This window comes from Carcharhinus amblyrhynchos, chromosome 2 (assembly GCF_965287045.1).
Source record: "Carcharhinus amblyrhynchos chromosome 2, sCarAmb.v2.hapA, whole genome shotgun sequence".
Lineage (NCBI taxonomy): Eukaryota > Metazoa > Chordata > Chondrichthyes > Carcharhiniformes > Carcharhinidae > Carcharhinus > Carcharhinus amblyrhynchos.
Genome location: NC_137325.1, coordinates 83,877,058 through 83,900,732, shown reverse-complemented (window position 1 = coordinate 83,900,732; position 23,675 = coordinate 83,877,058). Strand labels below are relative to the sequence as shown.

General features: G+C 43.1%; 1 protein-coding gene across 1 annotated transcript in view; it reads left to right on the top strand.

The window, feature by feature from the left end:
* Positions 1-23,675, top strand: part of sema5a (sema domain, seven thrombospondin repeats (type 1 and type 1-like), transmembrane domain (TM) and short cytoplasmic domain, (semaphorin) 5A) — a 179,986-nt gene that overhangs the window by 96,230 nt on the left and 60,081 nt on the right. The window contains exons 7-11 of the mRNA XM_080208270.1: positions 1,561-1,774; positions 9,632-9,917; positions 12,939-13,074; positions 13,263-13,467; positions 22,121-22,328. Coding sequence (XP_080064396.1) covers positions 1,561-1,774; positions 9,632-9,917; positions 12,939-13,074; positions 13,263-13,467; positions 22,121-22,328 — 1,049 coding nt within the window. The remainder of the gene's footprint in view (positions 1-1,560; positions 1,775-9,631; positions 9,918-12,938; positions 13,075-13,262; positions 13,468-22,120; positions 22,329-23,675) is intronic.

The window sequence follows — 23,675 nt, the reverse complement described above, 5'->3', positions numbered from 1 at the left end:
CAGTTCACACCATGTGACATCAAGAAACGGCTGATAGCACTCAATGCTGCAAAAGCTATTATGGGTCCCTGACAACATTCTGGTGATAATACTGAAAGCTTGTGCTGCAGAGCTGACCTCTCCCCTAGCCAAAGAGTTTCAGTACAGTAACAACACAGGCAGCTATCCGGCACGTGGAGGATTGCCCACTTGTCCTGTTCACAAAAAGTAGACAAATCCAATCCAACCAATTGCTACCCCATTAGTCTACCCTCGATCATCAGTAACATGATGGAAGTTGTCGTGCTATCAAGAAGCATTTACTGAGCCATAATCTGCTCACTGATGCACATCCTGGGTTCTGCCAGGGTCACTCAGCTCCTGACTTCATTACAGTCTCTGCTGATGCTTGGTTGAAAGAGCTGCAGTCGTGGTGATGTGGGAGTGACTGCTCTTGACATCAAGGTAGCCTTTGTCTGAGTATGGCCTCAAGACATCCTAGCATAGCAGAGGGCAGATTTCCCCAGTGCTGTCTATGGATGTAAGTCTTATCTGTAATTCTGTCCAAAAGCAGGTACAATTGTGACAGAGAATGAGAGAAATTTGAGCGATGGGGTTTACTACCAGTTCATCATCAGGTTATTCATTTCACAGTTGTTGCTGGTCACTTCTTCCCTGAGGGGAGACACGTCACAGACCCCCAAAGGACCCACCTTCTTTCTGACCCACATTCCTGGGAATGCTCCCATTGGGCAAAGACTTTTGGTGAGCTTCTGTTCCTTTAGAGTGTAGTTTTTTGCTGCTCCAATGGAATCTCTACTGCAACGACACCAGAACTATCTGCTTTCACGCAGGCAGGCTCCCTCTTGGCATCAGGAATTCTGCTGGTATCTTGTCATGCATATGGGATGACCTAGGAAAACAGCTTGAGTTAGGCCAGAAGAAGGGGGCTAAGTGAAACTCTTGTCCTACTGAAACTTTGTCCAGAGGAGCCGAATTGCAGCCATGGTATTCCGAAGCATTGTTCCTCAGGAGATAGAACATAGAACATTACAGTGCAGAACAGGCCCTTCGGCCCACGATGTTGCGCCGACCAGTTAAAAAACAATGAACTTCTAAAATTTTACTGTTTACATGGTTGTTTGAGCCACGTATCCTTCCTTTGTATTGCTGACACACCTGGACATTGTGACAAGAGAAATGCAATTAAACCTGTAAAAAAAGGTGGGCATTGTTGTAAGTGGGGCTTCAATATGTCTCAGGTTTGCTGTAATGTACACCTAGTTGTACATAATCAACATAATCTATCCTTGAAGGCTAGAAGTCTGCTGGCGGGAGCCACTCTTAAGTCAATGGACATTTGGCTGTGCTGAATCCCACCAAGGTGGGACTGGAAAATCCTGTCCTATATAGTACATATAAAGCTACTGCTTGAAGTGCTAAAAATATCCACCCGCAGACATTCTGGAACACATCCATCGCAGGGTGGTTTTGCTGTGATGAAGAATATTAAATTGTGTACTTTGATTGTATTGGATGTGGTAATTCTTAAATTGTTATTGGATTGTTTACTTTTTGCAGCTAACCAACTTGGCAGAAATCCATGATCGCATCAGTGGCATGGCTCGCTGTCCATATAATCCACAGCACAATTCCACTGCTCTAATTACATCTACCGGAGAGCTCTATGCTGCCACAGCCATGGATTTCCCAGGAAGAGACCCTGCCATCTACCGCAGCCTGGGAGGGCTTCCTCCTCTGCGCACTGCTCAATACAACTCAAAATGGCTAAATGGTGAGCACCAAAAGGGATAGACACTCTTATAGACATTAGTGTATAATAAAGAGATCGTGTACCTAGAGATCCTTAAAAGCTTGTGAATCATACTGTAGCAGGGCTGGATGAGAAATTATAAGAAGATTATATGAAGATGAGTTTTCTGAGGCCCTCCCACTGGTGAACTAGTGCAGTCGAGTAGCGGGGTGCCCAATTTCCCAAGGGATGATTTGAGAACTCAACATGTGGCCGTACTAACATGCATGAGCTTCACTTCAAATGAAAAACTTGAAAATTTTTCACACTGGACAGTGCAGCTTTGGGTGGAGCACCTTGTCCATATAAACTGGAATTATTGCCTTTGGAGAAATGGGTTCCAACAATTTGTTCGTCTTTGCTCCAAGTGGATCAGATTTAAGAGTAAAATGTTTCAATTTGTTTGCAATTTTCGTTCCATTTTGATCAACTCAATGGTTGATTTTACCTTTTTGTAATTTTTCCTTGTCAATGTTTGCATCCAGCAATCTTGGTTACTGATTATTTAAATCACCTGTCCAGACTGGCAGATTTGGTGTTCCTTTGAGAGTTCAAAATGTCAAGAATTAAAAGTTCTTGAGCCTTTAGTGAGCACACGTACATACCTGGGACTTACATTGATGGAGACTTCCACACTTAACACGAACACTTCACAGGAGAGCTGTTTTCAAAACTGCCACATTTGACGAATGACCATTTTAGAATTGTACCATTTGCTGAAGAATAATCTGCATCCAGAATCTAGAATGGGAGCTGTCTTCGCATATAAAGGAAGATTACTGCGAATGAAGCTTTTCGTGCCACTGCACCTTTCCGATCTATTTAAAGGGACATCTGCCACATCAGGCAGTGTACAAAATACACCTGAATCAAGCAACCAACTGAATTAAGTACCAGATTTGCACCCCATTACTTGTCCCATGGGAGAAAGAGGCATCAGCTCGTAGGACATTGAGTGACTGTGTTCCCTAGGGCAAAATTTTCTGCATCTCCCTGCTGCGTGTTTCATGGCAGTGAAGGCAGCCTGCAAATGGCCGGTGGAGGGATCCTCTGGTCCTACCATAGTCAATGGGGTTTCCCTTTGAATGTACCCCCGCCATCAGGAGATCTCATCGGCTTGAATGGCTGGCGTAGACTGAAATAAATTTTACCAATGTGGACATTGGAATTCTTTATATGTACTCCACGGTCTGTATGAGCATCTGGAGGAAAAAAACATAAATCTTGCATTTACATTCATAACCTCTGAATGGTTCAAAGTGCTTCACAGAAGTTCTGACAAATGGCCACTGACCTAAAATGTTAACTTTGTTTCCTCCTCCAGAGATGCTGCTTGACCTGCTGAGTATTTCCAGCAACTTGTGTTTTTATTTCAGATTTCTAGCTACTGCACTATTTTGCACTTGTCTTCCTTTAAGAATTGCTGCCATGTGACACTGTCTGTTTCCCAGCCAAAAGCACTACAGGTCAAATCATCTATATAATTTTTTGTGTATAAGCAGTATTGAGATAAATATTCATAGTATAAAATTCAAGCCATCTACCCCCACCCCTCCCCTCCACCCCCAAGATGCCAGTATGAATGGGCCAGCTCAAACAGATTGTTTTCAGAAATGAAAAATGAAAACTAAAGAATATGCCTTGATGGAGAATAATTAAATGGTTCTTTCCTGTTGCTACCCAAAATTGTAAACGTGCATTACAAGTAGTTTAATTCTCAGAAACAATTGATTGGTGAGGTTTATGCCTAGTTCTTGAGCTTTGAATTTTAACATTGGTATTTGAAATATTCATCATGGTTGGCAAACATGAGTCATCATCAGTATTCCCAAGGATCTATGCAGGTGTTGTATTTTTTCTGAGTTCTAGAGTAGGGAGTCATAGATGTCTCACCTGAGGTACATGATTTACCATCCATTAGGGAGGCTGGAATGAGCAACTTTCAAAATAATTTTCTGTCTCAAGCAATAGATATTCCAAGGTACTAATAGCATAGCATATGGATAATTTTTTAATTCATCCATGGGAGGGATATGGGTGTTGCTGGCTAGCCCAGCATTTATCGCCCATCCCTAGTTGTCCTCAAGAAGGTGGCGATGAGCTGCCTTCTTGAATAGCTGCAGTCCATGTTGTGTTGGTATGCCCACATACATACCAACTCGTGAGGGAGTTCCAAGATTTTGACCCAGTGAAGTGAAGGAACAACAATATATTTCCAAGTCAGGATGTTTGTCACTTGAAGGGGAACCTCCAGGTGCCATGCATATGCTGCCCTTGTCCTTCTAGATGGTAGTGGTCTTGGGTTTGGAAGTTGCTGTCTAAGGAGCCTTGGTGAGTTCCTGCAGTGCATCTAGTACATTGTACAAACTACTGCCACTAGTTGTGGTCATGGAGGAAGTGGGTGTTTGTGGATTGAGTGCCATCAAATGGGCTGCTTTGTCTTGGATGGTTTTGACTTTCTTGAGTGTTGACCTTCTTGAGTGTTGACCATCTTGAGTATTGCACTTGTCTAAGCAAATCATTACATTCCTGATTTGTGTCCTGCAAATTGTGAACAGGGTTTGGAGAGAGTCAGGTGGTGAGTCATTCACTGCAGGATTCCTGGCTTCTGCCTTGGAACTGTGATGTTGTTGCTATTGCAGAGACTTGGTTAAAGGAAGGACAGGATTGGCAGCTTAACGTCCCACGATACAGATGTTTCAGGCAGGATAGAGGGGAATGTAAAAGGGGTAGGGTAGTTGCGCTACTGGTTAAGGAGAATATCACAACTGTACTGCAGGAGAACACTTCGGAGGGCTCATACAGTGAGGCAATATGGGTAGAGTTCAAAGGTGTAGTCACAGTGGGATTTACTATAGGCTGCCCAACGGCCAGCGGAAGATAGAGGAATAGATATGTTGGCAGATTTTGGGAAGGTATAAAAGCAACAAGGTTGTTGTTGTGGGAGATTTTAACTTCCCTTATATTGACTGTGACTCACTTAGTGCTAGGGGCAGAGTTTGTAAGAAGCATCCAGGAGGGCTTCTTGAAATAGTACGTAGATAATCCAACTAGGGAAGGGGCCATACTGGACCTGGTGTTGGGAATGAGCCAGTTTTTCAGTAGGGGAGCAGTTTGGGAAAAGTGACCACAATTTAGTAAGCTTTAAGGTACTGATGGATAAAGATAAATGTAGTCCTCAAGTTAATGTGCTAAATTGGGGGAAGGCTAATTACAGCAATATTAGGCAGGAACTGAAGAATGTAGATTGGGGCAGATGTTTGAGGGCAAATCAACATCTGGCATGTGGGAGGCTTTCAAGTGTAAGTTGATAGGTATTCAGGACTGACATATTCCTGTAAGGACGAAGGATAAGTGTGGTAAGTTTTGAGAACCTTGGATAACAGGAGATATTGTGAGCCTAGTCAAAGAGGAAAAAGGAAGCATTTGTCAAGGCTAGGAGGCTGGGAACACACAAAGCAAGTGTAGAATACAAGGAAAGTAATTAACTTTAGCAAGGAATAAGGAATTATAAAAGGTGTCATGAAAAAGCATTGGCCAGTAGGATTAAGGAAAATCCCAAGGCTTTTTATACATATATAAAGATCAAGAGGGTTGGCCCACTCAAGAACAGTGGAGGGAATTTATGTGTGAAATCAGAGGAAATGGGTGAGGTATTAAATGAGTACTTTGCATCAGTATTCACCAAAGAGACGAACTTGGTGGATGATGAGTCTGGGAAAGGAAGTGTAGATAGTTTGAGTCATGTTGAGATCAAAAAGGAGGAGCATTGGGGCTCTTGAGAAACATTAAGGTAGACAAGTTCCCAGGGCCTGATGGGGTATACCCCAGAATACTGAAAGAGGCAAGGGAGGAAATTGCTGGGGCCTTGAGGGAAATCTTTGTATCCTCACTGGCTACAGAGGAGTCCCAGAGGATTGGAGAATAGCCAATGTTGTTCCTTTGTTTAAGAAGGGTAGCAAGAATAATCCAGGTGAGCCTTACGTCAGTGATAGGGAAGTTATTGGAGAGGATCCTTTGAAACAGGATTTACTCCCACTTGGAAATAAATGGACATATTAGTGAGAGGCAACATGGTTTTGTGAAGGGGAAGTCGTAACTCGCTAACTTGATTGAGTTTTTCGAGAAAGTGACGAAATTGATTGATGAGAGTAGAGCAGTGGATGTTGTCTACTTGGACTTTTGTAAGGCCTTTGACAAGATCCGTCATGGCAGACTGGTGAAGTCGCATGGGATTAGAGGTGAGCAGGCAAGGTGGATACAGAACTGGTAGGCAGAAGACAGAAGTAGCAGTGGAGGGTGCATTTCTGAATGGAGACGTGTGACAAGTGACATTCCTCAGGATCAGTGCTGGGACCTTTGCTGTTTGTAATATATATAAATGACTTGGAGGAAAATGTATCTGGTTTGATTAGTAAGTTTGCGGATGACACAAAGATTGGTGGATTTGAGGATAGTATTGAGGACCATCAGAGGATACAGCAGGATATAGATTGGTTGAAGACTTGCGGGGAGAGATGGCAGGTGGAGTTTAATCTGGACAAATGTGATGTAATGCATTTTGGAACATCTAATACAGATAAGAAATATACAGTAAATGGCAGAACTCTTTAGAGTATTGATTGGCAGAGAAATCTGGGTGTACCTGGTACACAAGTCACTGAAAGTGGCAATACAGGTGGAGGAGGTAGTCAAGAAGGCATACGGCATGCTTGCCTCCATCACTGTGGCATTGAGTTTAAAAATTGGCAAAAAATTTATAGAACCTTATTTGGGCTGCACTTGGCATATAGTGTTCAGTTCTGGTCACCACACTACCAGAAGGATGTGGAGGCTTTGGAGAGGTTACTGAAAAGATTTACCAAGATGTTGCCTGGTATGGAGGGTATTAGCTATGAGGAGAGGTTGGAGAAACTTGGTTTGTTCTCACTGGAACGATGGAGGTTGAGGGGCGACCCCATAGAAGTCTATAAGATTATGAGGGCCTTGGACAGAGTGGATAGTCAGAAGCTTTTTCCCAGGGTAGAAGAGTCAATTACTAGGAGACATAGGTTTAAGGTGCGATGGGCAAGGTTGAAAAGAGATGTACGAGGCAAGTTTTTTACATAGAGGGTGATGGGTGCCTGGAACTCGCTGCCAAGGGAGGTAGTGGAAGCAGATATGATGGTGATTTTTAAGGGGAGTCTTGACAAATACATGAATAGAATGGGAATAGAGGAAGGGTCGTGGACTTTAGTTCAGTCAAACAGCATGGTTGGTGCAGGCTTGGAGAGCCAAAGGGCCTGTTCTTGTGCTGTAATTTTCTGTTCTTTGCCCTGCTCATGTGGCCGCATTATTTATATCCATAGAATTCCTACAGTGTAGTGGAGGCCATTTGGTCCATTGAGTCTGCACTGATTCTCTGAAACAGCATCTTACCCAGGCCCAGCTCCATCCCCCTGCCCTATCCCCATAACCCTGTACATTTGCCATGGGCAACCCATGTAACCTTTATTTTCAAGCATTTGTGGGACATGAGCGTCATTGGCTGGCCAGCATTTATTCTCCGTCTCAAGGTGCCCGAGGGCAGTTGAGAGTCAACCTCATTGTTATGGCTCTGGGGTCACATATAGGACAGACCAGGCAAGGACAGCAGATTTCTTTCCCTAAAGGACATTAGTGAACCAGACGGGATTTTCCAACAATCAGCAATGATCATCAGTAGATATTTAATTCCAGATTCTTTTTAATGAATTCAAATTCTAACATCTGCCATAGCAAAATTCGAACTTGGGTCCCCAGAACATTAGCTGAGTTTCTCGATTAATAGTCTAGTGATCATACCATTAGCCATCGCCTCCCCTACACATCTTTGAACACTAAGAGGCAATTTAGCATGGCCAGTCCACCTATCTTTGGATTGGTTCAGTTTAGTCTCTGTCAACGGTAACCTCAGGATATTGATATTGGTGGATTTAGCGATGATTAATGCCATTGAATCTCAAATTCATAAGTTCATAAAATATAGGAGCAGAATTAGACCATTCGGCCCATTGAGTCCACTCCACCATTCGATGATGGCTGATATGCTCCTCATCCCCATTTTCTTGCCTTCTCCCCATAACCTTGCAATCCATTACCAATTAAAAATCAGTCTAACTCCTCCTTAAATTTACTCACTGTCCCAGCATCCACCGCACTTTGGGGTAGCAAATTCCACTGATTCACAACCTTTTGAGAGAAGTAGTTTCTCCTCAACTTTGTTTTAGATTTGCTTCCCCTTATCCTAAGACTATGACCTTTCGTCATAGAATGCCCTACCTAGCAGAAGCATCCGCTCCATGTCTACTTTATCCATATCTTTTACCACCTTGAATATCTCAATCTGATCTCCCCTCATTCTTCTAAATTTCAGAGAGTTCAATCTCTCTTTATACGACAAACCCTTCATTCCTGGATTCAATCTAGTGAACTTCCTCTAGGATCTAGACTGTATGCAAGGAGTAATGAATAATGCTGAACATTGTGCAATCATCAGCAAACATCCTCACTTCGGAACTTATGATGGAAGGGGAGTTGTTGGTGAAGCAGCTGAAGATGGTTGGACCTAGGACACCAGCCTGAGGAAAGTCTGCTTTGATGTCCTGGGACTGAGATGATTGACCTCGAACAACCCATAACCATTTTTCTCTGTGTTAGATATGAGTCCAACCAGCGGAGAGGTTTCCCCTGATTTCCATTGACTCCAGTTTTGCTAATAATCTTGTGCCCAGTGCATTATTGCTGACAGCGAACTATTCTTTTACCTTGATTATATGCATTTCCCAATTTAAAGAAGATATGCAGGTTCATTCAGTTTTTATCCAAAAGATTCTTACAATAGTGCCCAAGTTTTATATCCTGTACCAGATTTCGACTTATCTGCTTGCTATTTAGGCAGCCCTATATGGTTCATATGGGTTTAGGGCGCAGAGGAAGTCTTGTTCCACTTCTGTTTGTTGAGCTTTTGAGGCCTATTTGTTTCAATCATTTGTTAATTATTTCATGTGTTTTTTATCCCCCAGTTATTGTAGCAGGTTTCTGAAGCACCTGGAACTGTTGTTCTGGACCCATTGCACCACATGTTGTCAGGATCAGATGGCATGTGAGTAACAATGGCCAATCACAGTCAGCTCACCTTTCCTAGTTTTAACATGCTGCCATGGCAGATTAACAGAAGTGCAGTGCCACACCAAATTTAATATTTAAAATAAATATTGGGGTTAATGTCTCTATGGGGATTCTCCCACATGTTGACCATAATTTTAGCATAATAGCCACTGAAACCCTGGAAACATTATTTTAAATCATAAATTTCACAACACATTGTGCCGGTCTCTAAAATTTCTGTGAGTTTCTGCTGTCTCATAAAGGGGCAGAATCTTAGATTACATGCAGGGACCAATCATGTGGCCTGAATCTGTGAAAAGAGGAGCATTTCTTTTAACTGACGTTTTTCCTGTTGGCCCCACTTGCCCAGGGTTAATGTGGCCTAGACAACTCCCAGCCTTTGGATGGCACAGGTAGGAACTGAAAGTGTACCCAGGGCAATAAATGGACTCCTCCTGTCCTGTAGTAGTTTGGTGAACTCTTAGCAACACTGCAAAACTTAAATGGACCAACACTGGAGGACACTAGTGGCATAACGACTGTAATTTTGGGAATTTCATAAGTGAATTTTGTGGTTCTGTCAAATGTAGGTACTGGAATTGTTACTTGGGAGAGAAATCAATTCAGTTCCAAGAGCCACAGTAAAAGTACAATATCCAAAAAGCATCAAAACTGTGATTTTTGGTTACATTTTTACAATTTTGTTTTTAGAGCCAAATTTTGTGTCATCCTATGACATTGGAAATTTCACCTATTTCTTCTTTCGGGAGAATGCAGTGGAACATGACTGTGGAAAAACTATTTTCTCCAGAGTGGCCAGAGTGTGCAAAAATGACATTGGAGGGAGATTTCTCCTGGAAGATACATGGACAACCTTCATGAAAGCCCGATTAAACTGTTCTCGCCCTGGTGAAATTCCTTTTTATTACAATGAGCTGCTAAGCACATTCTTCTTACCTGAACAAGACATGCTGTATGGAATCTTCACCACAAACGTGTACGTACCCACTGAATCTTGCCAATTTTTGAGTGAGAAAGAGAACACTTAGCCTAACATCTGTCACCAGGAAAATGCTAGGATCAATTATTAAAAAGGCATTTAGAAAATCATAACATTATCAGGCAGAATCAACATGGTTTTGTGAAATGAAAATCATGTTTGACAAAATCATTAGTGATCGTTAAGGATGTAGCAAGCAAGGTGGATAAAGGGGAACCAGTAGATGTTGTGCATTCCAAAAGGTATTGAATAAGGTGCCACATCAAAGGTTATTGCACAAGATAAAAGCTTATGGTGTTGGAGATGATGTTTTAGCATGCGTATAGAACTGGCTAACAGAAAGAGAGAGTTTGGATAAATAGTTATTCTTAAATCGGCAAACTGTAACTGATGGGGTCCCTTAGGGATCAATGCTAGGACCTCAAATATTTACCACCTATATTGATGACTTTGGTGACTGTATTGCAGTCAGATTTGCTAATGATACAAAGATAGGTAGGAAAGCAAATTGTGAGGAGGATACAAAGGGGGCAATCTTACCATCACACTCTATCCCCTGGCCAATGGGCGAGGCGAGCTGGTAAGATCATAAAAGAGTTGAGAATTCAGGCTTGCGCCTGATTTCTTGCCTCTGACAGTGTTACTGGCACCAGATATCCAGCACAATCAGCCTTGTCCCCTTTCCGCTGTGAGACTGCATAAATTATTTAAATATATTTAAAACTAAAATTTTCATGCAATTAGCACACCCAGGACTCAATCGTCTGTGCCTCTGTGGCCTCACCACGAGAGGTGCTCTCCGTCGAGAATCACAGCAAGTCCCGAGCAACTGGGAACAGATGTTATAGCCTCGCCGGTAGACCTGAAGGCTATCGAAGCCTCCCCCATGCACACACCGCACCCCCCCCACCCCCCCCCAGTGGGGGCAAGGGATGGTACCCCTTGGGCAATACCAACCTGGCACCCTAACAGTGGTCACTGGACACTGGGCATCATAGAATCATAGAAACCCTACACTGCAGAAAGAGGCCATTCGGCCCATTGAGTCTGCACCAACCACAATCCCACCCAGGCCCTACCCCCACATCCCTACATATTTACCCACTAATCCCTCTAACCTACACATTTCAGGACACTAAGGGGCAATTTTTAGCTTGGCCAATCAACCTAACCCGCACATCTTTGAACTGTGGGAGGAAACCAGAGAACCCAGAGGAAACCCATGCAGACACTGGGAGAATGTGCAAACTCCATACAGACAGTGACCCAAGCCAGGAATCAAACCCAGGTCGCTGGAGCTGTGAAGTAGCAGTACTAACCGCTGTGCTACCATGCTGCTTGGTATTTGGCAGTAACAAGAGGGCAGGGCCTGAAGGGGCAGAGTCTACTAGGGGGAGCAGGATCAGACTGGGGTGGGACGATTGTTGGTGGGGAGGAGAAACCCTGCTGGGCACTCTGCATTGTGATCAGTGGGAGGAGGGAGGAGGGCCTGCTATCACTATGCATTGCAATCGTAGGAGGGATGGTGGGGTGGGCCTGCTGCCACTCTGCATTGCAATAGGTGGGGGGGAGGAAGGAGAGATTGATGTGGGTAGGGGGCCTAGGAGTTGATCTATCTGAGGGGCGTAGGGCTGTGGGGACTGATCTGTCCAGGGAAGTGGTCACGGTGGTTGATCTGGATGGGAGGCTCTTAACAGGCCATAGGCTCCATGGTAGCTGGGCCCAGGGGGGCCATGTTTACGCGATGGATGCCTGGTGAGAGCAGTAGAAGCTGTGTATCAGGTCTTGGAGCAGAGATCTGCACATGCGCAATGGCACCCTCTGCTGTTCTCAGCCAGTTTTCTGGCAATATAAGCCCCACCCCTTCCCCAAAGCGAGAAACAGTTTTTTGAGGTTTTTCTTCCTGCTCGAAGTGCGTAAGATCGCTGATTTGGACTTGCCCAAAAAATGGATCGGAAACTTTCCCATTTTTATGCTCATTCTGGACTTTGATTTTTTTCAGAAGATTGCCCCCAATGAATCTGCAAGGGGATATAGATAAGTTAAATGAATGGGCAAAAAGTTGGCCAATGGCATATAATGTAGGAAAATGTGAGGTTGTCCACTTTGGCAGAAAGAATTGAAAATCAGAAAATTATTTAAGTGACAAGTGACTACAGGATGGTGCAGTGCAGGGGAACAAGGGTATCTTTGTACATGAATCCTAAAATGTCAGCATTCAGGACAAGAAGGCAAACAGAATGTTGCCCTTTATTCCAAGTGGAATTGGGTATAAAAGTAATGAAGTCTTGCTAAACTGTATAGGGCACTGGTGAGACTACAGCCAGAGTATTGAGTACAGTTTTGGTCACCTTGCTTAAAGAGGGACATATTTGCATTGGGAGCAGTTCATAGAAGGTTCTCATGCTGATTCCTGAGATGAGGGATTTATCATCCAAGGAATGCACTTAGGCCTATATTCATTAGTAATTAGAAGAATGAGAGATAATCATTATTGAAACATATAAAATTCTGAAGGGGCTTGCCTGGGTAGATGCTGAGAGGATGCTTCCTCTTCTCAGGAAATTTTTAAACTAGGAGGCATAAAAAGGGTGTCCCATTTATGATGGCGATGAGGACACATTTCTTCTCTTAGAGGGCTGTTTGTCCTTGGAATTCTCTTCCCCAGTGAGCAGTGGAGGCTGCATCAATATATTCAGAATTGTTGGACAGAATTTTGATTTCCTGGGGACAGGCAGGAAAGTGGAAATAAGGCCACATTTGGATCAGCCAGGATCTTGCTGAATGGTGACAGGCATGAGGGGCTGAATGGCAGACTGCTGCTTCTATTTACATTCTTGTGACAACTGCAGGTACTCATTGTTGTGTTCCCTCACAGTGCTTTTTGGACCAAATAGCTTCCTTCTGCACTTTAGGATTCTATGATTTCAGATGTTGTACCTTTATTTGTTAGTGCAGACTGAAATGAAACCATAATTATCAAGATTATTTTATTATACATGGGTGTGTTTCCTACAGGAATAGTATTGCGGCTTCGGCTGTCTGCATGTTTAATCTGAGCGCCATTACACAAGCTTTTGCTGGACCATTCAAATTCCAGGAAAATTCCCGGTCAGCATGGCTGCCTTTTCCCAATCCTAGTCCTAATTTTCAGGTATTTATGATTTAACAAACCATTTGTGGTTTTATTGAAGTAGTTTCTTAATTGTAGGATTTTGTCGCAAGCTTCAATGATAATTGCCTTTGATTTTGATGTATTTCAATGATTGTTCAATATTCTTTTATTTGTGTTTCTTTGTAATTTCCATCAGAAACTTACTTTTTGAATTTATACTTCATTAGTGTGGTACTATCGATTATGGCCCTTACATGAATCTCACAGAGAGGAATCTCCAGGATGCTCAGAAGTTTCTTCTCATGCATGAAGTGGTGCAGCCCATCTTTCCAGTCCCTTTCTTCATGGAAGACAACAGCCGGTTTTCTCATATTGTGGTGGATGTTGTGCAAGGAAAGGACATGCTCTTCCATGTTATGTATTTGGCCACAGGTACCTTAAACTAATTCATAGTCCACGAATGAAATGCATGACCTGCGTGCTCAGTCCTGTGTCAATGATCAGCATTAATATTATTCAAAAAACATTTATAAAACATTTAGCTCATCCCAACAATAGATTTCACATCTGGTATTGACACCCAACCCTACTTCACCATCACCACTCTTAACATAAGAACATAAGAAATAGGAGCAGGAGTAGGCCATCTAGCCCTTCGAGCCTGCCCCGCCATTCAATAAGATCATGGTTGATCTGAAGTGGATCAGTTCCACTTGCCCGCTTTCTCCCCATAACCCTTAATTCCCTTGTCTATCAGAAACCTATCTACCCATGACTTAAATATATTTAGCGAGGTAGCCTCCACCACTTCAACGGGCAGAGAATTCCAGAGATTCACCACCCTTTGAGTGAAGAAGTTCCTCCTCAACTCTGAAGATCCTCCTCAACTCTGAACTCCTTCAGTGTTGCTAAATTATCAAACTAAATTAACTAAATTACTGAATATTCAATACTGAATGAGCAGAAACTTCTATTAAACATCTGGAAAACTGGAGCCACTATCTTCAGTCCCTACTATAAACTCCACACTGTGGTTACTGATTCCATCCCTGTCTCTAAATTAGAGGCTGAACAAGATTGTTTGCAACCTCGTCATATTTGACCCTAAGATGTGTTTCCAACCACTTACCTATGCCTTCACGAAGACTGCCTCTGTAACCTTGCCCAACCCGACCCCTGTCTCAGCTCATCTGCTGCTGAAAACCTAATCCGTGTCAATATTACATGTAGACTTGGTCTGACAGCATCACTGGAGAGAGAATAGAGCCAACGTTCTGAGTCAGGATGACTCTTCATCAGAGATTTATACTCTTCTAATTTTCTTTGTCCTTAGCTGTGACAAAGGGTCATCCAGACTCGAAACATTGGCTCTATACATGGAGGCTGTCAGACCTGCTGAGATTTTCCAACATTTTCTGTTTTTGTTTCAGATTCCAGCATCCGCAATATTTTGCTTTTACTTCTAGATTGACTATTGCATCACACTCCTGGCCAGTTTCCCTCATTCTACCCTCTGCACGGTTGACGTCATCTAAAACTCAGCTCCTCATGTCCTAACTTGCACCAAATCCCGTTATCTCCGTGCTTGCTCATCTACATCGACTCCTGGTGAAGAGAAACTTGATTTTAATTTTATCATTCTCATTTTCAAATCACTCCATGGTCTTGCCCCTACCTTTTACTGTAATCTCTTCTAGCCCACAATCCAAGAGACTCTTCAAGTCTTGACCTGCTCAATATTCCTGATTGGAATCACTCCATCAATGACAGCCATACCTTAACCAAATGGGCCCTAAGCTCTAGAACATCCACCTAAATCTCTCCCCCTCTCATGCTCTCTTTCCTTTCTTAAATACTTAAAAAAAGTAAGCTTTTACTATATGTCCTAATAGCTGATCTATCTCACTGTTGAAGTTTGTTATATAACCCTCCTTTGCAGCATCCTGGGATGTCTTATGATTTAATAAATACAAGTTGCTGTATGTATGATTGGTAATTTATGTAATCACATGTCACTTTAACAATAATCCATTTGCTTACATCACAATTGTGAGATTTTATGTAATGGTTCTGATTGACAAATAAGTATGCTCTGTTTCATTTAGATATCCTTTACTTAAAATCAGTACCATTTGTAATTGTAATTTCAGTTTGCTAAGTTACCAAATTGTAAACACTGTTCTAATCTGTCACTCAAAACTAACCATCACTGTTGTCCGAGGATGTTGGTGTTTTAGATGTTTCCTGTCCAGTTGGACAGGTGACCCTTCAATACAGGTAGTCACCGAGTCCAGGCCTTGCTGTTTCCTCTAAGTTGGACACTACAGAAACAGAGGCAGTGTATGCCTCTTGCCCAGCTGTTTACTGATGTGAATTTATAACTAGTCGTGTTGCATTTAAAACTTCCATTAATTAATTGTTGATTGATAAGTTCTGTTGTATAGACTATCTTGAAAGAAGGAACTGGTCTATTGGCAAATTTGAAAAAAAGATACAGGGAGCTAGGGAGAACTTAACCTCACACAGAGTGGAGTAATTTTGACTTTAGCCAATAGTGTAAAACTAGAGCTATCAGGGGGATTTTGACCCTGGACTGTCTGCACGTGGGATTGGTGGAGTGGGGTCAGAATTCCATGAGATCCAAGAAGCGCAGTTCACTCCAGCATGACCACACTTTCCAAGTTTCATTGAGCATCACCGATGATGTAATCAGTTTCATGCCCATAACCATGAACCTGATTTTAATTCATTTTAATATACCTGAATGTAATTAACTCATCCCCTTTCCAAAGTATCCCCCAACGCTGAATATTCAGTCATGTCGCCGAGGTTCGCAGCAGGTTTTTAAAACATCCAGGGGATCCCTCTGGAGCGCAAAGGTAATTTTAGCCCTTGGGGGAGAGGGAAATGGCCAGGCAGTGCCCTAGCAATGCTCCCTGGCACTCTTCCCAAACCTGAAACTTCTGCTCAGAAAAGTAAGAGGAGCAGGCACTTGGGAAAACCTCCTAGTCGTGTATCATTCCGACTTGGAAATATATCTCCGTTCTTCATCATCACTGGGTCAAAAATCTGGAATTCCCTAAGTACCAGAAGTGTATGAGTACCTTTATTTACCAGGTGGACTGTAGCAGTTCAAAGAGGCAGCTTATCATCTCCTCTCTAGGACTTTTAGAAATGGGTAGTAATGCTGGCCTGCGACAATACATTTCATGAATTAATTAAAAAATTATCACATTGTCCAGTGAATATATGCATTAGGGAGTGCCCTGCAGCTCTGTACATTTTGAGCAATGACTATACATCATTCCCTATTTCCAGGGAAAATGCTTTAGGATTTGACAGGATTTCAAGTTTCCTCATGGTCCAGGGAGCCACTGAGGGCATAAGTGTGGGCGAGTGAACCCTTCATTTAAATTTGGTGGTGCTCAGGAACAGGAGTTGTTCTATTTGCCTAATATGCAGTATGCCTGTGACCGCTGACATTGCATCATTCAGTCAAATGCCTGCTATCCAGGGAGCTGGCATAATTAATTTAAAATAATGCAATCATCTATCTGACAGATCTTTGAACTCCAGCACAATGTGCATGGCAGGTTCTTGGTGACCTGGAATGCCCACTGCTGCTATTTTTATATTCTGCTGAGAATCCCCCAGAGTGCAACCTAGCACTCATACTTTGAAATCCACCCACAACCAGGAATATTGTTGAGTGGACCATTGGCATCTTGAAGCATAGGCTTGAATATTTTGGACCACCTGACTGTCAGACAACTGCAATAGCAATGGTTGAGTGATGGTGAAGGGAGCAGGGAGAAAGGCTAATAGTGTCTTTATCCATGATTTCTGTGCCACTGCCTCAGTACATCTGTGAAGCCTACCCAGTGGTCTACTGGGACAAAGCTCTGATCATTGATGACAATGGACAAGTCACTTTCAACTGCGGAGCTCAGAGCCAATAATGACAGCTACCTGAGCTTCCCCTGCAGCACTTTTTATGGCAGCTGCAATGACTGTAGTGGGATTTGTGACCTCTGTCATTAGATGCTGCATGATGCTGGGCTCCTCAGGCCACTGGATGGAATTGACCAATCGCTTCATGTTGAAGAGGAGGTGGTTTCAGGCTCTGTCCATTACACAAAACCTTTGATCTGACTGGTTCACAGCAGCAGAAGTGTCGGACCTTGCTCCCAGTAAGATGGCACCTTTGTGACCCTTCCACCCAGTCTGCTTGCTACTCACTGATGCCCAATGCAAAACCTTCTTCTACCCTTGCTTTAAAGTTATGCCAGTTCCAGATTCTGAGTTGTTGTTTACAACAGTGACAGTCATGGATTAGTGCAGTCTTCCATACTCTCCTCTGTGTGCTTAACCTCTGGGGAATGAACTGGCTGTTTTTTGCATGAACTTGTAACAGGGGTTGAAGTGGATCTTGCTCCTGACAGCCTGCAGTGATAATGCTGGAAGGGTTAGTGTGTATTTTGTGTGAAGTCACTACAGGAGAATGGTGAATGTGACCATATGGAGATAGGGAGTGAGGATGTGTTGTGGATTTATAAGGAAGCTGGAATACTCACATGCCCCCCCAGTTGATATGTCCCTTGTAGCTCTGGTCACTGTCACACTCATCTCACTGACAGTCAGCACTGTTTGCGCAAGGGGAATGGTGTTTTGAAGGTCGGATCTTGTTGCTAGCTGTTATCTGTTATTTGTTTCTGGAAGAGAAAATGAATGAGCATATTGACAGGTATATTTCTGTTTGTGTGATCTTTCACAAGAGCCGTAAAATGTCTGAGAAATGATTAGTGCTTGTGAAGGAAGAGGTTGGGCTGTGCGAATGCCATTTCATTGCTAGGTGATGGGTGAAGTGTGAAAATGTTGTGGTGGTGGTGTATGTTAGAGGAGACCTCACCTTAGCTACTTGTGTCAAGTCATTAAATTCCTTGTGGTGCAGGGGCCATTCTAGGTCAATCTCCTCCTACATGTTCCACATTAGTTGCTGCACCATGACACGGGTGTCACGGTGGCACAGTGGTTAGCACTGCTGCCTCACAGCACCAGAGACCCTAGTTCGATTCCAGCCTTGGGTCTCTGTCTGTGCAGAGTTTGCGCGTTCTCCCCGTGTTTACGTGGGTTTCCTTCAGGTGCTCCGGTTTCCTCCCACATTCCAAAGATGTGTGAGTTAGGTTTATTGGTCATGGCAAAATTGCCCCTCGGTGTCAGGGAGATTAACAGGGTAGATATGTGGGGTTATGGGGATAGGGCCTGGATGGGAATGTTGTTTGTGCATGCTTGATGAACCAAATGGCCTCCTTCTGCACTGTAGGGATTCTGTGACTGCCAGTGCCATAATCAGAGAACCTGGGTGCCTCTCTCTGTTTCCTGAGGTTTTAATGATGGCCTCTGAACCCTCTCTCATCATTTTTCCTCCTAGACCTCTGTGCCTTCCTCTGCTTTCCCTTTATCGTCCTCACCCCCTCTGGTTCCTTTCTTGGGTCTCCCTCCCTCAGCCATCTTCTTTCCACCTCACTAACCTTTCCTATGTTACACAGCTCCCTAACCCTTCCATCTCCTCCTCCTCTGCCATCCCTCAACATTCTCTCTGCCTGCACTTTACTAATCTCACTGGCTGTACTAGTGCAACCATGTCTGTTTGGCCCCAGCTCCTCTCCAACATGATCCAGCACTCATACATTCTCTTTTCACATTCTTTTTCCTTCGTATCTAACTCTTCTGTATCCTTTTCCAGTGCTCTATTTCCCTCTTCCCTTGTCTTCTAACGCTGCTTGACCTGCAGAATTCACTTAATCTTAACTGTCTCTGTGCAATGGTACGGGAGATCAATAATAAATAAAATGTCACAACCAGCAACACAATGTGACAGATATTTCTATTCGTGACACTGGCCATAATCTACTTATGGATTATGTCACCTGTGAATTATCTGATCAGTTTGAGTTGTCGCCGTAAATATTTTATCATGTCATTTTGCAATCCATGACCTATATATTATCCATTTGTTCCTTCCGCGCCTGTACTCATTGGGTAAAACATGGCACTGGATGCAGTGGAACGGTTACCACTCCAGTGAGTTAATTTGAAGATTGTAACATCCCATGGATTTGTATGCATATGAAAAGAAAATTACAGTTCATAAAAGGTTGCAACAGATTAAACAAATCAGCCATCAGATGCAATGTTTTGGGAAAACTCAATCTATCTCCATTGTCAGGATGTCACCCAACATATTTCTGTGCTGCCGGCTTCATAATATTAGGAGAACCACTTTGAGGAGTTTCACTAAACACAGGACTTAAACCTATAGAGACAGAGGTCAAATCCTTACTTCCAGCCATTTAAATTAAAATAACCCGAGTGTTGCAAATCTCATGACATCTCTTGCCGTGTTCTGAATATGGATTGTGGGGCAGCTTTACTCATCTGTGCTCTGATAGATAAATCAGACATGTGGGTGTTTACGGCCAACAAGTAATGACATGACAGTTCTTTTATAGTGTCCCATCTGTACGTTGTCTTCAAAAGTGAGGTTGATGCCAAATCTAACAAAATCATGTGTGAAATATTTTCAGCTTCTCTCGGCCATTGATCTAATTACACCACATTAATCAAGTTAGAAAATGTTAAATACTTTTTTCAGAGACATGAAAATCAATTCCAAGATAGCAGCATCAAGCCATATTGGAGAAATAGATATTCTGCATTAATATAGTACTTGAAGTGGTGAAAATGCTAATTCTTGTACCACTGAGCTCTGACGATAGATTTTTCTCCACTATCCTGCCCAAAAGCAATGGAACATTCAAGGAAATAGGTAATGCAGGCTGCTGGTCAGACCTCTATTTCCCACTTCCTGATCTCACCAGGAGTCTCAGCTTGGGTCACTGTCTGTGCGGAGTCTGCACGTTCTCCCCTTGCCTGCATGGGTTTCCTTCAGGTGCTCCAGTTTCCTCCCACAGTCCAAAAGATGTGCAGATTAGGTGCATTGGCCATCATAAATTTCCCCTCAGTGTATCTGAACAGGCGCCAGAATGTGATGACTCAGGGATTTTCACAGTAACTTCATTGCAAAGTTAATGTAAATCTACTTGTGACTAATAAATAAACTTTAAAGATTTGCTGGTTAGGGACTGCAAGAGCAGGGCAGGCCTCTGGAATTTCATGGTTATCACTAACTTCTCTCTCTCTCTCCCCCCCTCCTCGCTCTGTACCCTCTCACCCAACCCCACCTACTTTTTTTTTCTCTCTCTTTCCTCATTCCGTCCATCCATCGCCCCACCCTCCCAAGAACTGTGTGAGTTTGCACATTCTCCTCGTGTCTGCGTGGGTTTCCTCTGGGTACTCCAGTTTCCTCCCACAGTCCAAAGATGTGTGGGTTAGGTTGATTGGTCATGCTAAGAAATTGCCCCTTAGTGTCCAGGGATGCGTAGGTTAGAGGGATTAGTGGGTATAATATGTAGGGATATTGGGGTAGAGCCTGGGTGGGATTGTGTTTGGTGCAGACTCGATGGGCCGAAGGGCCTCTTTCTGCACTGTAGGGTTGTATGAGGAACAGTCAGGAAAATGAAGGAACAGCCTCTGGAATAGTGCTCCTTCCCTCCAATATTCAGTGCTCTTACATACCCTTCCCATGCCCTTCCACGTCCCTTAACTCTCCTGTAGCCTTTCACTCTCCTGTAGTCTAATAGATTTTTAGTCTTCATCCTCAGGGCCTTTCCACCCACAGTAAGTTCAGATGCTGCCACTAGAATTCTTAGGACTAATGCAGGGAGCTCCCCTTTGTTGATGGCTATCCTCCTGGACGCTTACGCTGCATGGCTGGTCAGCCCTGAACCAACAAAATGGACCACAATTATGGCAGGGTCAAAGAAATGGGCAGATATCATGCTTCCCTGTTATTATGCCAGCCAGGGGAAAATAATAGAAAATACCATGAGAAAACAACCCATTTGAATCAGCCAATCCATGTTGTTGCTTATCCTCCGCATGAGCAAATGGTTCCAATAACCTTTACCAATTTTATATCTCATTATCTGCCTTTCCCTTATCTTTTTAATCTAATTTTGAACACTGACATCTTCCTGTTTCAATCAGCAACCACTGTAACCTCACAACCCTCTGTTAAGAAATTCCTTCTCTCCTGTTCTAAATCTCTTAAGGTTGATCTGATATTTATTGCCCCCTCAGCGATCTCTCAGCGACTGGAAACAATCTGCTTTTATCTGTCTCGTCACACCCTTTAATAATTTTAAACACTCTATTATATTGCCCTCTAATCTGAATTGTTCTACTGAACAAAGCCTCAATTTTTCAGATCATTCCTCACATTTGTATTTCCTCATACCAGAGAGTATCTGATTGAATTTCAACTGTAACCACATTAATGGCTTTCACATAGTACCAAATCAAAGCCAGACCACAGTGTAATTACAGCCTTCAAAGTAGAAAAATTGATTTAAATTCAGTCTCGTAAACTTTTTTATTTTAATATCTTGGAAGGTAAATGGATTTGCTTTTTGCTGGAGCTTACTCTTCTGAGCTGTATTGATTTTAATGAATATCATTATGGAGCAATGCAACTTCAAGAACATAAAAGAGTGGGAGAGTTCAGTATTGACTGTACATACCACACAATATGGACATACTAATCTTTACAAGAGTAGGCTGCAACTTGAAATGTTCAATACTTATGTTCATGACTCATGTGATGTTCAGGGGCACAGTGTGCAATTTGTTGAGCTATGCGACAAAAGGACGGTTGTTTTTTTTATCTTGACCTTCCACTTTAATAATTCACTTTGTCTGAGGAATAGCAATGATAGAGCTTTAATGCACCACCTCATCTGTTTATGTTTATGTCGGGTTTATTCAGTCGCATTTTAAAAGCTTTGTCTGATGAATGTGCCAGTCCCTGTTAGTTGATGGTAGAATGTTGAATTTGGCTTGTAAAAACACTGCAATACTTCTGAGGCCATTGGGTTTACGCAATAAAAAATTAATTTGTTCTGACCAGCTATTATTTTCACTGTACCTACCACTCAGCTTCTTCTATTTTATTTCTCCTCTCCAGACTATGGAACTATTAAGAAAGTTCTTGCTCCTGTGAATCAAAGTGGGAATGGCTGTTTGTTGGAGGAAATAGAACTTTTTCCATTTGGTCAGCGAGAGCCTATAAGGAGCCTTCAGATCCTACACAGTTGCAGTGTTCTGTTTGTTGGCCTCAGGGAACATGTGATAAGACTCCCCCTGAAACGTTGCACCTTTTACAGAAGTCGGGGGTAAGTTTTTGAAGATTGGAATGCATGAAGAAGTTTTTAAGCTACATTGTCAGAAGATTGTGTTCTTCTTTCTTATCTGAACAGCCTCAAATTACACGTAGGAGAATGGAAGAACCATGTTTGGTTAATTCTTTCAGGTAGTCTCTATCACTGAAACAACAACAGCTCAGATACAAAGGGTCTAACTGTGTTTTTGAATGAACAGTACCAAATTGACATTTTCCCAGTCAGCTTTGAATGGGGAGGAACTTCCAGGTACATTCCATGTTTTTAAATTGAGACGTCAGGTTAAAGAGCCAACATCTATTGTGTGAAAACCAAGAGGGTTGAAAAATTTTAAAAGATGTAATCAATCAGAAAGAGATGCTGATTTTGAGATTTAAAGTCCAAAGATTATGGGAGGACAGAAAGAGGGAGGTAAGGTCTTCTGAAAGATACGGAAAAGACTGAGTTGGAGAAGGAAATAGGCCATTAAAGCTTTGATTTCAACATCACCTTGCAATCTCACCAACCACATCCACTCTGCACAATCTTCAGACTCTAAGGGTGAGATACTCTGGCCACGCTCACCCCAAGGTCGGAAAATCTCATCTGAGATTAACAGACCTTTTCATGGTCTGAGTCCTGCCCGCTGTGATTCCTATGGCGGGTGGGACCCGAAAATTCAGCCCTAAGTCTCCTGTTCCTTAGTCCCTGCTCATATAATCCCGCTCTGTATCTCTCCGCAAATGCACTGTCATTACTGATCATTCCTGAGTGGAAAAGTTGGACTCATGTACCAGTGAGAGAGGTGCTGATATCATGGAGTGGGGGAAGAATGCCACTGCAAAGATTTAACAGTGCAAATCTCCCAGGTGGCAAGACGCCTAAGGGACATTTTCCCAAAACATTTCTAAGTGTCATAACAGCGTGAAAATAGGAGTCCTTTGCTCTGGTCTTTTGGCCAAGCTTGGCACTGCAGTTCTTCCAGCACTCTGTCACTTTCTTTGACAGCTGAAAGCTCTGTGCCAGCAAGGGGCATGGGGGGGAGGGAAGCCTAAGTACGCTGGTGAAGCTGGCTACAGAGCGCATGGGTGCACCAATCTCCTAATGAACTGGGAGTGCTCCTCCCTGCCCTGCCCGTCATTGTACATAGCCGTCCTGTTGTAGCCCCACTCCCACGCAGGCCCCATCTGCCTTGGAATTGCCTCTGGCACATTTAAGCGATAAATCAGGCACTGCCAGGATGTCAGGTGGGCAATGCTAGGGTGCTACTGCCCAAAGGGCACTGCCCAGCCATGCCCCCGACCACCAGGGACCTTCAATATTCTCCGATCCCCATAGCATGGCCCTGGTACCTGGTCCCTG